This window comes from Anopheles gambiae, chromosome 2 (genome assembly GCF_943734735.2).
Source record: "Anopheles gambiae chromosome 2, idAnoGambNW_F1_1, whole genome shotgun sequence".
NCBI classification, from domain to species: Eukaryota; Metazoa; Arthropoda; class Insecta; order Diptera; family Culicidae; genus Anopheles; species Anopheles gambiae.
In genome coordinates, this window is record NC_064601.1 from 11,599,973 (window position 1) to 11,615,507 (window position 15,535).

Consider the following 15,535-nt stretch of genomic DNA (forward strand, 5'->3'; position numbering starts at 1 on the left):
CTCAATTGTATTTCGGCAGTCCTCCGTGTGCGTGGTGTGCGTCGCTCGCTCGCTCTTGGCTCTTTTTTTCTATCGGTCAACCACTACCACCATCCCCATACTACGCCGCATCATCACACATCCGTGCGCGCATCCGTATTGATTGCGCAAATAGCGAGGTTTGTAAAAGCAGTGTGCAGCAAGAGTGAAGGAGAACGGAGCACACAGTAAAGTGTACTCCCGCAATACACACGCCACACATACATACACAGAAACACACACACACACACACACAGTGAGCGATTGTGTTCGAATAGTTTGTAGCCGTGTGTGCATAGCGCGGCAGTTTGCAGCAGCAGCATAGAATTGGTCATCTCGTTTGTGTAGGTTTAACGAAGGCATAATTCACCCGTACACCGCACGCGTGTGCAGCAACGGGGCTTTAAAGCGTTTGCGTTTGTTGGAGCAAAGTGACGTTTGTGAGCTAATCGTGATCAGAAAAAGGAATAATTTCTCGCTACAAAGTATCGCCTGACTTAGAGCATCAAAGCGCATAGGGGCAAATAGGCAGCACCAAGCAGTACCAACACACCATCAGCAGCAAAGTACGTGTACGAGTGTGCGTTGCGTGTGACTGTGTGTGTGTATCGTGTGTGAAGTAATAGCTGATCGTAGTGTTGGTGCGCTTGGGAATAGTGCGTGCAGTTGACGCGTGTGTCGCGCGAGTATAGAAGAGCGAGAAGCACGGCGAATGGGTGTGATCTCTCGCTCGTCGGAAGGAAGTGAATGTTCTAATCCCATTTGGCAAAGCGAATAGGCAAGATAGCAGAAGTGAGGTACAGAGCGAATGAGAGAGGCAGATAGCAAGCATCCGTCGCCGCGTTTGTGTGTTGGTTTTTCCTCCTCTCTGGCAGCAGCCATTTTTTTTACCACCCTACTACTCTACCCTACAGGGCAGCCAGAAGCAGCAGCAGCAGCAGCAGCAGCAGACATCGAAACACGCTCGAAGGGGGGTGAGGAAAGTTGTGTTCTGTCAGCTTGAGCATTCTTCGCTGCCATCACACACATTTGTTCCGTGCGTTCGGCGCTGGCAGTACCCCGTGTCCCGTGTGTTTGTGTCCCGGTCATCGGTCGGTGGCCGTCCGTCCTGCGTGTGTGCAAAGTGCAAAAACCGCCCCAAAAACAGTGAAATAGTGTGCCACCGAACTGAAGCGGTGCGAATTAGTGGTGAAGTGTTTTCCCTTTTCCCGTGTGGCCCATCACGAAAGAACACGCGCGTGTCGTCTTCTAAACACCGTCGTCGTGTCGCTCTCTCTCTCACACATACACATACAGACACGACGTATCGTACAAACGCACAGCTCGGCTAGGCCAACAAACCTTCTAAGGAGGTGTGTAACGGGTTTTCTTTTAACGCTAATCTCGCTCTCTCTGGTCTGTTAGCCCACACCCAACACACACACACACCCCTGGTTAGCTCCCGTGCGCTTGGCCGCGGGACCTCTTGAAACAGCCTCAAAATTACGACCGTAAACATGACGAACAAGGTGCTGGCGGCGGTGCAGGACCTCCAGAAGCAGCAGCAGCAACAGCAGCAGCAACAACAGCAGCAGCAGCAGCAACAGCAGCAACAGCAGCAGCAGCAGAATGGCGCAAACGGTGGCGGTGGTGGTGGTGGTGGTGAAGCAGGCCAAACGGTGGCCGGCGGTGCGGCGGGCGGCGGTGGCCAAAGCTCGGACAACAACTCGCGCACCAACCTGATCGTGAACTATCTGCCACAGACAATGACGGAGGAAGAGATCCGGTCGCTGTTCTCGAGCGTCGGCGAGGTGGAAAGCGTGAAGCTGGTGCGCGACAAGAACGTCATCTACCCGGGGCAGCCGAAGGGGCAGAGCCTCGGGTACGGCTTCGTCAACTACCACCGGCCGCAGGATGCCGAGCAGGCGGTGAACGTGCTGAACGGGCTGCGGTTACAGAACAAGGTGCTGAAGGTGTCGTTCGCCCGGCCCAGCTCGGAGGGCATCAAGGGTGCGAACCTGTACATCTCCGGCCTGCCGAAGACGATCACGCAGGAGGAGCTGGAGACGATCTTCCGGCCGTACGGCGAGATCATCACGTCGCGCGTCCTCATCCAGGACGGCAACGACAAGCCGAAGGGCGTCGGCTTCATCCGGTTCGATCAGCGCAAGGAGGCGGAGCGGGCGATCCAGGCGCTGAACGGTACCACGCCGAAGGGGCTGACCGATCCGATCACGGTCAAGTTCTCGAACACGCCGGGCCAGAATGCGGCGGCCAAGGTGGTGCAGCCGGCCCTGCCCGCCTTCCTGAACCCGCAGCTGACGCGCCGGCTCGGCGCGATTCACCATCCGATCAACAAGGGGCTGGCCCGGTTTTCGCCCATGGGCGGGGAGGTGCTGGACATGATGCTGCCCGCCGCACCCGCCAACGGCTTGAACGTGGCCCCGTCCGGTGGCTGGAGCATATTCATCTACAATCTCGCACCGGAGACGGAAGAAAACACGCTGTGGCAGCTGTTCGGCCCGTTCGGTGCGGTGCAGAACGTGAAGGTCATCAAGGATGCGGCCACGAACCAGTGCAAGGGGTACGGGTTCGTGACGATGACCAACTACGAGGAGGCGATGCTGGCCATCCGGTCCCTCAACGGCTACACGCTCGGTCAGCGCGTCCTGCAAGTCAGCTTCAAGACCAACAAGTCAAAGTAAATTGATTCTCCTTTCTCTCTCTCTCTCTCTCTCTATTCGTTACATTTCCACAAACAAGCGAAAAATACTCCATTCCCCTTCCCAATGCTCCTTTTCCGCGCTACGCCTCTTTGGCCCGAAAGGGCAATTGGATCCATACGACACTCACAATTGTGCACTGAATTATTCAGCTGCTTGTTGCCGTCTGACGAGAGGCCGTGGTACGCCGAGCCTTTTTACCCACCTGCTCGCTCTTTCTAGCTCAAGTCTATGCCGCTCCACCGCTCCACTTATTTCCCGCTTTTGCTAACTCCTATTTGCACTTGCTCCTGAGCTGAACAGCAAAAAAAAACTAGAACCTTTTATAGTGTCGCTTGCTTGGATCCCTCCATAACTGTCAGTTTGACATGATATATTAAACTGACCGTTCGGTGGCAGCAATGTTTGCCCAATTGCTCCTTTTTATCGGGAGAAAGCAAAAAAAAAAAGTTCAAAAGAGAGCATTACATTCGGTTCAATCTTATCGGGGCGATCAACACCAGCCGCTTCTGCTACTTACTGCTGGGCGTTTGATTCTGTCATCAATATTTCCCTGCATCTTTTACTACTCCACACAGCTCCGCTTTACTGTTCCCGCTGCTTCTAGTCCTCTTCCACCCAATCAGACACAACCTCACACACACATACACAAAAACGCTTCTCGCTCGTCGTCCCATTCAATTTCATCTAATTTAGTGCAATTTCGCCCACCCTCCCTCGGGTGGCACGTCAGCACACCGTGCTCTTTGGCTCGCTCCGAGCGAGCGCCTTTGCTATTACCCCCGAGCCCCCACCCCGCTGCTGCCCCCGGAGTGTGAATCCGCGTGTCATGTAAATATAATAAATCCAACGTTCCTTCCTTGCTTGCTCCACGATCAATTTCAGCGGCGGCCATATGGGTGAAAACTAAAACGGGGGGCACAGCCGTTGAAGAAACGAACACCCAGAAGCCATATACTCTCTCACATCCCTCTTACCCTACAACGACAACAACAACTACTACTACTACGCACAGACATGGTACAGTACAAGAAGGTGTGCAGGCAAAGGATGCTGCAGGGTGACCACAGAATGATGGAGAAGAATGCAGCGCAAAGGAAGGAGCTAAAGCGTGAGTTGTGCGAAACGGGGACGAGCGATGTCTCTATGTCTGAACACATTGGCACAAATGAGCGGTGGCGGTTATAATTTTCCTACATAACGAGGGTTGTGCTATATTTCCCACTACTTCTTTTCCGCAAATCCTCGCCGGAGATTTGTTGGCGGAAAATGCTGGGGTCTGTAGACGACTTTCTCCTCAGGCTTCCCCCTAAACACGACAGTCAATAGCGTAAAAGAAAGTACACAAGAGCGTGTTGTTCGCTGTTGTCCTTTCAACTAACCAACTGATTTTTGCTATTAGTATCTGTTGTCTAATACATTTCTAACCCAAATGTCACTAATCTGTCTAAATCCAAGTAGAATTTATAGTTCCCAGTCTTCTCGGTAACCCCGGTTCTTCATTTATAACCCCTAACAATGTAATGCTCTCTTTTGTCTCAATATCGCGCTCTCCTTGTAGTTCGGGCAGAGTGCAATAGTACGTAACTGTTGAATGCAGATAACATTAACAACACTTAATAACAGAGCGTACTTATCAAATGTCAATTGAAGGAGTTCGCGCAATATTTTTCTAATCAAATTCACTTACCAACAACAATGCCATTTTCTTCTAACCCCACGCTAAATGATATATTTTTCTTTCTCTCTTCAATCCCCTCCCTTCCCCCATTTAGTATGCAACATTAAAGGATGGCAAACTGTTGGGCGCAAATAGCAGGCAAAAAATCATTGAAACTGTAACAAAAAAAAAAACAATCCAAAACCACACACTATTAGCCGGACAGTAGAGAGCGATTGGTGAGTGCGCGGGTGGCGAAGGTCTGGAGTGAAACCCCGTGAACCGCAGGTGTCCCAAGCAGCACCACCAGCAGCAGCAGCAGCAGCAGGTAAACCCCATTAAACTAGCATTTCGTCGATATGTTCGAAGCTGTACGCTCGAAGAAGAGAAGGGAAAAATAGTAAACACTGATAAATCCCGCCACGCGTTTAAAAGCTTCAAACAGTACAGTCCTCTCACCCTCTAATCAAAATGCAAAATGCAAGTGAGAGCACCGTTGCAAGTGTTTTGAATTGGCGGTTAAGAATCGGACCTACTTTCATCAGGATGGCAATTAACATCGGTGCATCTGTACAAGGAAAGCAACACCTACACACAAGTGCTGCAGCGAGAGAGGGAGAGAGACAGAGAGGGTAGTGTGCAGGTAAACTTAAATCTAGTCAAAAGTCCAGCAATGGAAAGAAGCAACACGAAAGCGTCAGGTGACCTAACATTGGAGACAATTTAGAAGGAATAATAATCCCCCGGCAGAAAGAGAGAGGGAGAGAGAGAGAGAGCAAGTGGCATGCAGAGATGAAACATGCAAGATATGTTTTTTGCCTATATTTTATAAACTCTAGGTTTTTTTATATATAAAAATATTATTAGTATACTGTACACAGGAAAACATGTGCATTTTTCTAAACGTTTGCTACCAAAAAAAAAACAAGATGGGTAAATGGTAATGATAAACGAAAAACATACACACCAGCCGACCACTCGAGGACAGCAGCATATACCAGAAGAAGGTAGTACATCACAAATGAGCTGATTTATATTGATATCGTTGCAATAGTGGTGTAAGGAATAATTTGAAAAACAAAAAACAATCCTTCACCGGCACATGCAATATATACATATATTATTACCTTTCGTTTACTTAGGAAAATGCTTTGAAAAACAAAGTGTGGACACACTGTTTGTTCGGCAGTGCAACCCCGTGTAACTCGATTGTCGAAATAGTCTAATCAGTTTAGAACTATGGCCCCGGTGGATGATAAAAGTATATGCATATATGTATAAACAGATTGTAGGGGAGCGGAGGGAATGCTGGAATTAGGAGAATTTTATTTATTTGCTTAACTTATTTATTTGGGATAACTTGTAGGAAAAGCAAGAGGCGCATAGACAAATGCATCACGTGTGCGTGGTAGGGGGTTTTAGAGGAATTAAAGGGCTTGTCACGACACAACATCCACTATTACATTTGCTGCTGCGTAAGGCGAAAGTACTGGAGATCGCGAACCCACAGCAGGGGGGGTTCACACGGAAATGGAAAGATTAAATGTGCGGTGTGTCTGATTTTAATTCATCCCCGGACGACGTCAAACCAGTAAAACGAGCCTAAGAAAATGTCCCTTTGGCAAAAAAAAGAGGAACAATATGGCATACAAACACGATTCAAATCACATAGCGGGAGATAAGCAGTGTATAACGGCAGCGTGTGCAGTATATACAGGGTTATCCAGGAGTTCTCATAGCTGTGGGACACTTTATTGACGCTTTCTTGCGTGAAATGAACTTAATGTAATGGCAATTGCACTCTATAGCACCCTTGTTGGACAAATCCGATAGGAATTTCCAAGGAGCCTGTCCAAAATGGGTGCCATAGAATCCAATTACAATCATATGTAGTTCACTTCCCATAAGAAAGAGTCAAGGAAGTGTCCCACAACTATGAGAACCCCCGGGAAAACCATGTAATGATTACACCTAGTTCGTTTTCTTTGAACGGCATATTATGAATGCAGCACCACTGCTGAGCACATTTAATCGCTGAAAGACGTGGGCATGGGCGCATATATTACACACACTCTCTCTATGAAGTTAGTATGAGCATATTGCATACCACAGCAAATGGACACCACCACACCACACATTTAACAGCTGATCTCAAACAGACGCTAGTATAAAATGATGTCAGCGTAAACGGTAGAGAAACTAATGAAGGAGAGGGCTTGTAATGCATCGGCCAAAAAAAAAGGAGGCCGTTATTATATATGAAGCGCAGAACCCTTAAATCCGAAGTAGTGGACAAGGCGCGCGCTATGAGATGAAAGCAGACAAACAGAAAGCAAAGAAAAAACAAAACAAACGAAAACTAAACAGAACGTACTTAAGTAAAAACAAACACGTACTAAAAAGCAAAGGATTCCGCTGGTGAAACGCTGGTAGCGAAAACTTACTGTTCTTCCCCGTTAGGACAGAGAGAGAGAGAGAGAGAGAGAGCAAGGGAAAAAACCTAGAAGCACACATTCAACCGTGTTCGCCAATATGTTTGCGGTGAATGCGGTGATCCTCTACTCCTCTCGATTTGTCCATCCATTGAATTTTTGATCTCAACCAGAACGCGAGAGTCTCGAGAATGTTTAAACAAACAAGTGGAAACGATAGAAACATTATACTTTTAGTGTTATGAAAACGGGAAATGGCACAAACAGCTTTCTTCCCCTTCCTGAAGCACATTACTCTAATCTAGTCGAAATGCTGATGAAAGGGCAAGAATTTAGAAGAACAGGTGAAAGAACAAAGATGAGCGTGTAGGGATGAAACCGATAAAGAAAGCGGGGGGGAGAGAGAGAGAGGGAAAGCATGAAGGACAATGGATCGTAAGCATTCTAGTGTAATCTACTTATATTGACTCCTTCGAACTGCTCGTGCTACTTTGAATGTTGAATCGCAGTGAGTAAAACCCACCACCTCCACGTTTGGAAACATTATTTGAGATGCGACGACACATGCAAAGCCTCGTCACGAGCAGGAACAGTTGTGTATAAAATTCCACGTTTTACTTGATGATGGATAAAAAAAGGCAAACTTAGCAAAACCACGTACACACACACACAAAACACGAACGCTGCAATGCAAATGGAGAAAATATCGATCTCAATTGTGAAATGAGCCGATCTGGTCCCTTCCAACAGCATCTCTATGTTTAGTTTTACTTTTATTCTCGCTCTCTTTCCCTCTCTTTTTGCGCTCTTTTGCGCGCAAAACCAGGCAAGCAATCAATCCGTTCGCGGCCAAACCACGTGGCCACAGAGTAGTTTACTTCTGCACGACTCAATCTTCTAATAACGTACCACTCCACTCTCTAGCAAGGAACTCGCACAGCGTGAAGCATTTTGCGCTGGGGGGCCTTGCTCCGGCTGCAAAAAAAAAGAGCCGAGCTCTACTGGCTAAACCCTAGGACAGGACACTCTGAACCTTGGGCAATTTATTTTTTTTCTTTTTTTCCTTTTAGTTCGATACCAAAAGTGGAAAAAAAGCAGCAGCAGCAAACAAACAAACAAAACACTCACACATACCAGCCACAGTGTGTGTGTGTGTGTGTAACGCAGGCAACAAACCACAACAAAAATGGTGTTGAACATGAATGAATATCGCACAGTAATTTTTAAGCAAAGTGTTGAAACAAACCGAATCCCTCCCTCCCTCCGCAGCGCATTTTGTGGGCGAAAGCGCGGAAGGGAGAGGCAGTGAGGGGAAAAATGTTATATATGGTATATAATTATTATTCTACATGCATATTATATACATGCTCCTTGCCCTCCCCCGACACCCGTTTGGAGGGGAGGGAAGCAGTTGTTTGGGAGGGGGCGGCAAACGTATAGTCAAAGTGTGTGCTTGCGTGAGAAGGAAGGAAACAGGAAAGCATGAAAACCATGAAATGAAAATACTCTTTCTTAGTGAAAAACAACATCCAAACCGCAGAACAAGCAGCATATGTAACGTAAAAAACATAGTTTTGACGATTATTAAAGCAACAATGGTCCTGAAAAGGGTTAGGAAAAAATAGTAGAGAAAAGGAAAAATCCTTGAAAATAATGGTATTATCCCCCCCCCCCCCCCTTTCTTCCCCCCTTCGTAGCATAGACGTACTAATTAGTATTGAGAGCAGATGGGAATCGGAGGCATCGATGAGGATGTGTTTGCTGCTTCGGTTTTTGGAAAACCGGAAAGGGCTAACTAATGTAAGGGCAAACTGTGTTTAGATATAAATTATACACATAAACACATCCCCACACACACACACATACAAAAGCACCCACTGCAGAGTTGGCATTTGATACCCGAATTAATCAAGCATACATTACGAACAAAAGCAAATAAATCATGATTATTATATGTACAGTAAAAACACGCAAACGCAATGAGCCAAACACAGCTCACATACAAACACAACACTCACATACAAGGTCAGGTACGGCCAGAACCCCCAGGAGCGAGCGATATACGGTGAAAATGGGTAGCTTGTTTACTCTCTAGCAACAAAATAGCCAAATGTCCTGTTTGAGTTCCTTTTTCCTCTGTGAGTTATCAAGCAATCGAAAGAGCGAGAGCGAGAAAGGAAGACATTCTACTCTTGTTGTTTCTTTTTTTTGGAATGGGATTGAAATGTTACATTTTTTTAAACAATTGTTTTCAATTGTTCTACGCCGATTGTTGTTTGCTCCAACAATTCACCAACAATGGAAGTAGCGGAGTATCGAAATATGCTCCCAGCTTCTCCCGATGCCCCTATTTATACGCATGCAGTGCACGAGAGTTTGTCAGTTAAAGTTTTGATTTACTGAAACCTTCAAACGATTCCATTTAAAGCTGTGATACGAAAACTCTTCTTTGTAAGCCACCTCCTCCTCCTCCTTCCCAACCAAATTGCATCCTCCGCTTGTATAAGCATGCGGATGCTTTCAGCTCACAGTGTTCCGTTTCCCCGTGGATGACTGGGGGGGGGGGGGGGGGGGGAGACTCATCATCAATCCTGCCCACCGGTTCCACTCACAGGACCAGTGTTTTGTTCTGGTTTAGCGTTGTTTTCATCATTGTTTTTTTATGATTTGCTTTATTTTGTTTTTTACTCTCTGGGGTAACTTTTTTCTCTCCCAAAAGTATCCCTTTCATCTCACCTGGCTTATGCTTTTGCACCCTTTTTATACTTTTGTCAAACTTTACTGTTTTTTTTTTTTTTATGTTGCCTCATTCTCTCTCTAACACTTCTAAGTGGTGGTGTTTCAAAACAACAAAAAAACAACAACAACATTGGTACTTTTGTTTAGCTTTTCGTTTGTTTTGTGTTTTTTACTTTCTTATGAGTTTTCATTTTCTTTTATCTTTTGCGACCAAAACTACTAAAATGTGACATCATATTACTTTAGTGCATTGGGTTTTGTAACGAGGAAGAATGTTTTAAGATTGTATTAGACAGCCCAAAGAATGAATCGAACCACAAGGGTCAAAAAAAGCACAGACACAGACGCTACTACAAACAAAGCAACTTGGAATAACAGGAAAAAAAGTGGTGTAAACAAATGAACAAGTGAAGTAGATAATAAGAAGAAAACACACAAGAAACGATTACTCGAAACAGTAAATAACCCGTTACATATACCAAAAACAACAGCAACAAAAAAGCAGGAATCAGAAGAAAAAAAAAAAGAAAAAAAACTACAAAAGCATTATGCAAAGGAAGATAGGAAGAGTGTCGTCCTAGGCAGGACGTTGTGGCGGCGCGCGATGTTCAATTCACATTCGATTCTACACAACACTTTCACGATTCTCGTAATATTACCCGGGCCCTCCCTTTTAGTTAATGCTTTAGTTTGTAACACAAAACTTTTTGTTTATTTAGCGTGAAAATCAATGTCTAATCCTATTCGTGTGTATTAACGTTTTCGTGAGTTTCGTTTGCAATTATGGTTAAGGGGATTTATCATCGAGTTTTATGATTTTTATTTTTATTTTTTCTTTACACATTACGATGCGTGTCAGTCTTTTCTTTTTTTTTAAACAGATATATTATTTTTTCCAACTATGATGGTACCCACTGTCTGTGCGCTATGGGGGTTTAAGATTTCTTAGTGCATAAATGTGAGGAGTGGTAAAAGAGGGCCAGCAGCGTGTGTTAGCGACACAGCATGGAGCTCTTTTAATAGCAAGTAATGATAGAGGAAGAAGAACGAGAGGTGTGTGCAATAGAATGTTCTTTAGTTTCCGTCATATACACTGCTACTCTATTACTACTACTAGTATACTATTACTACTACTCCTACTGCAAACAACTACCTACTCTGCCGCTTTTAATCTTATCCAATCTAATTATTTATCGATACCATCTGTGTAGTATAAGGTATTAGTGTTTATTTTGCTCTCCTCATCATTTCGAAGCCGAACACATTGGCGCTTGGGCTTTCCAAGGGAATATTGTTCTGAGGATTGACGCGAATGTGGAGAAGAAGAAATGTGCATGTGTGTATGCGCGCGCGCGCACGATAGAGTAACATTGATTGGTTTGATTTTTGTTTGTGTTTAATTTTCTTTTCTTTCTTTCCTTTCTCACTAATTTACAAGATGCTAGAGAGTGTGTGACTATTTATGGTAAAAAATATTATTATTTTTATTGCGAAATAAATCGATATATTTTATCCAGCAGCCCTGTGCTGTGTACGCTGGGGATGTTTGCAAGATTTTCTTTTATTATTATTTATAGTCCTACATACACCCACACAAACACACTGAAGTGTCCAATCTGGGACGTGCAGTAGTAACAAGCAATAGTGAAAAATAGAAAGCGAGCGAGAGCAGATGAGTGAGATTCGGGCAACAAGAAGCAGCAAGAGGCATTACTAACTGATTCCTTACTAATAATATTGTAGTTTTTTGCAAGCAAAAGCCCAAGTATCACAGCTGTGTGTACACAAGTGAGCTACGGGGGGGGGGGGGGGGCAACCGTCCCCCGCACCATAACTTCCAGCACAATATAAGTCACGAATTTAAAATGAGTGTGAACATGTTCAAAATAGCACTGGAAATGCATGGAAGTTTGCAACGAACCACACACCACCGTCGTATTTGGAGCGGTTCATACAGAATAGAGAGAGTGAGAGAGAGTTTGGTTTGGGTTTTTGTACAATTTTCTTCTAAAAATCCGTTTCCGTTCCATTTTTTCAACCCGATGTTCTTCTACTATGTAAATAATTTTAAATTATTATAAACCCAACAGCCCAACAATCCAAATAGCTCGATGGCGGGATGGGGGAGAATAATCAAACTCTAAGCTGGCAAAAAAAGGCAAACATAGAAAACACAACCCACACAGCCCACAGAAAACAAGAAAAAATACAGCAAAACGCCAGGGGAAAAGAAATAATACACCTTCATATATATCATAATAGAGCAGCAGCAAAACAACAGAAGCTAAGAGAAAAATAGAGCGAATAGGTGTGGCGGCGAGGAGTCCCTGATAACCTGGCAAGAGAAGCAGCCGATTAAAAAAAAAGGAAAAAAGGGAAGAAAAGCAAACAACAGAACAAAAATAAAAATCTTATTATTTAAGTACGTATTCGTTTTTGATTTCCTTTCTTATCATCAAACGTTTTCGGTTTGTTCTTGGTCCTGATTCGGTTTTCTCTCTTCGGTTTTTCGTCTGTTGTGGTATTTAAAATTTTTACTCACACATACTCACACACACTAAACATTACATACATATATTAGACACACACACACACACGCATACACATAGCACACATTGTTTGTATTAGTAGTTTTTCAAACAACTAACTAGTACAATGTACAAGCGAAGACAATTCCTTTTACGATCATCAACACTCGATCATCGACATGAACGATCGCTCCATTTGGTAGGACGAAATGAAGGATGAGGGCCACGTGCTGCTGTTGCCTATCGTTCAAAATTAGGACACGCACAACCCGTACAACCCAACCCAGCTACACAAACACAGATACGTGCAGGCAGCGACATTCAAAGGACATGAACGACACACCGACACTGAACAAGCGGAAGGTGTATACAAACAGACCAACACACCCTCTCTTCTAGTGTTTCTTGTTTTTTCCATTGTTGGCACCCAGTTTGGTTTTTGTTTTTGGTTTGGTGAGTCGTACTAAACAGCACCGATCCGTGTGTGTGTCCGTCTTTCAATGTTTTGTGAACGTTTGGCATACACACACAGCTCCAAACTGCTCTGGGGCCAGCCCCAGCTCCAACCACTTGTGTGCACTTGCAATCAAAGTGTGTGTGTTTGTGTGCGTGCGTGTGTATGTGTATGTGTGTGACAGAGAGTGTGTGTTTCCTTCTTATGTTTGGGCAACTGCGTGGCCTTCCCATTTGAGCTCTCTTTCCTATCATCACACGCGCGCGAACATTTCACATGATTTTCCGTTCGATTGTTTCCATTGTTTCGTTCTCCATTCTCTGCGCTGCTAAAAAATGCTTTGAGACTATTGTTTCACCTGTTTAAACCCCGTGGTTTTCTTTTTGCCTTCTTAAATCGTGTGTGTGTGTGTGCGTCCTCTATTGGGGTGTGCCCCGTGTTCAAGCGTGTCTTATGTTTCTTCGGTTCACTCTCACATACAAACACATACACACACACGCTCCCCGTACTACTACCCCCTGGTCCCTGGTCGGCTGGTTAGTCTGTCTTCAAATTGAAATCGGAACCGCCATCACCACCAAAAAATGTAAATTAAAAAAAAACATAATAAGAAACAAAAATGCCTCCATCTCCGTCCCCACAATCCGCGGCCATGTTGTTTCCGGTACAAAGAGTTATTCGTTCGTTCGTTCGTTCGTTCGTTCCTTCGATTTGCGCTCTCATTTCATTTGGTCTTTTGGGTTCCATTTGTTGTGTCTGTTTCGGTTGTATTTGTGGGTAAGTAAGTACTGTTATTCTTTCTCTTACTTTCAATTCCATTTTATTCTGCTTTTCAAAATATGTATGATATTCATGATTGTATGTGTTGTTATTTTTTAATGAAGCATATCAAATATATAAATATTGTTTTATTTATTGTATTTTGTAAAAGTAAAAACAAAACACACCATCTTCAAACCTCTAGCACCAACATAAACTCTCTCTCTCACACACACACACAAACACCCCCCCCCCCACTCTTCCTCCCCCCAGATACGACAGATAACAAGTGAATAGGGAAAAAGAGAAGATTATACTAGGACTAGAAAATGACACCACACAAAGTGAAAACTCGCCATCATTCTCACACACATGCATACATAGTCAACAAGGCACTAAAGCAAAACACTACAAAGAATAAAAAAACAAACAAACACACAATGTAATCAAGCAAGTAGTAAATTTTGTTTCTTCGAAGAATAGAACACAAACAAGAGCAAACAACGCATTTTCACAACATCACTACTTTTCCACACAGAACACCACCACCTGCTTGTTTTGTATCGTTGGGCATACACGTTTCGTACCAGAGCTAGTTTTAGTAAATTCTTTACTGTACACTTTGTTTGTGTTTTCAAAAACTGTATCGTTTAGTGCAAATTGTATGATTTTTTTTTCTCGGTTTATTGTTACATTGAAAGCATTTTGCAAGCAGAGAAACTATTTTGTGGTACCATTTACTAATGTTTTTGTTTGTGTTAGTAGTTTATAATCGCTTGATTGTTTATCGTATTTGTTAGTACTTTCTATTATTGTTCAAAACATTGCCTCGAGCATCATATTTGATCAAACCTCAATCATTTGTTTCCCGATTTCCTTCTCTTCACTTACGACGCGCGAAAGCAACGCATGCCGCGCCCAGCCCAAGTTCAATCCCTCAGAGCAAAATCATTCCATCCATCCCAAAAAAGAGCAACATTTTGCATCTTGCAACTTGCCTTGGTCAATGTGTTTCAGTGCAGCTATATATTAATAGTTTCAACCAAGTAACGCCTCACTTAATCTTCTTTCCTTTTTTACACTCGGTGTGTGTGTGTGTGTATGCGTGAGAGTATGTGTGCGTGTGAGAGTTGTTCGTTTGTTTTTCATGTTCTTACTACCTAGTTTCACTGTCATTTACTTCTTTTGTTCACGTTTACTATTTACACCATTCTAATCTAGTCACAAGTATTGTTACTCTTACTTACTGTATTGCTCTTTCATTTACCATTATCGTCATACGTTGTTAGCTGTGTACTTATTGTTGTCATTATTGTTCCATATATCTATATTACGTTTCTCTGCCATCGACTGGACTACTGGCCACAGTATAGCAGAGTGCAGCCCTACAATGCTTGCCGTTGCCGCTGCTCTCTATTATCTTCTTTTCAGTTCAGTTTTTGCTGCGAAAGTTGTTTGATTTGAGCAGTTTCTTTCTTTGTTTTTTTTTTGCAAGTGCAGTTTTATACCACCCTAAGTCTGTCTAATTTTCAAAATCAGATAATTTGTTTGTTTGTTTCTTGTTGTTGTTGTTGTTGTTTTCTTTTCACTTTATTTTCAGCAGCCAGTTCAGCCGTTCAAGCGATTTTGTGAAAAGGAGTTGTTCAAAACAGAAAGGTGACGGCTTTAGTACATACCAAAGAAAATAGGGATGTAATGCAGTCAAAATCGAGGATTGTGGCGAGCATGCATGTATGCATTTAAGCTAGCAGGGCATAGTTTGTACGCTAAATTATTGCAACTTCCCTTTTTAAACACTTTTCCATTTGTTAGTTGTTGAAATTTTGAAGTGTTCTTGTATCAGACTTGTTAAACAGTTTTTACAGCAGTTTTAGTAAAGGAAAAAAGCGGTGCTATTGTTACAGATTAAAGTTAGGAGGCAAAGTTGTGTACAAAATGTGTTACCTTTATCTACAACTCTTTGCCTGATTGTAGACAATCGTTTGTGTTTATTTTTTATGTTTGATTGTACAGTGATTGTCCCCTTATATCTATCAACAGTGAGCCCTACTTTTGGTTTGTGTTAGTTTTCATCATTGGCTCCAGTGGCTGTGAAAAAGTCGTCAGAAGAGTTAATTTTCGTTTGTAACACACAACATACAACGGTTTGTTTTGCAAGCGAACAAATGCCAAACGATTAAAGCCGCAGGCTGCTGCACTCACCCCCTTTTTGGACGTCCGTAAAAAAAGGCCAGCCAAATGTT

At 43.6% G+C, this 15,535-nt stretch overlaps 1 protein-coding gene across 8 annotated transcripts; it reads left to right on the forward strand.

The window, feature by feature from the left end:
- Window positions 1-3: 3 nt before the first annotated feature.
- Window positions 4-11,976, forward strand: LOC1281239 (protein elav). 8 transcript variants are annotated; one of them, XM_061646312.1, is made up of 3 exons: window positions 4-158; window positions 933-2,698; window positions 4,496-11,976. In XM_061646312.1, the coding sequence occupies exons 2-3, from the start codon at window positions 1,515-1,517 to the stop codon at window positions 4,506-4,508; spliced, it is 1,197 nt and encodes a 398-aa protein (XP_061502296.1). In that variant the 5' UTR covers window positions 4-158; window positions 933-1,514; the 3' UTR covers window positions 4,509-11,976. The 8 variants fall into 8 exon arrangements, with proteins under 8 accessions (XP_061502296.1, XP_061502293.1, XP_061502299.1 ...); XM_061646309.1 differs by lacking the exon at window positions 4,496-11,976 and adding an exon at window positions 3,606-3,829; XM_061646314.1 differs by having other exon boundaries at window positions 9-158; window positions 1,423-2,698.
- Window positions 11,977-15,535: the final 3,559 nt, after the last annotated feature.

Coding starts and splice junctions, on each gene's coding strand:
- LOC1281239 (XM_061646309.1), top strand. CDS start 1,515: ATGACGAACAAGGTGCTGGCGGCGGTGCAGGACCTCCAGAAGCAGCAG. Junction 2,699..3,605: donor TTCAAGACCAACAAGTCAAA/GTAAATTGATTC, acceptor GATCAATTTCAG/CGGCGGCCATATGGGTGAAA.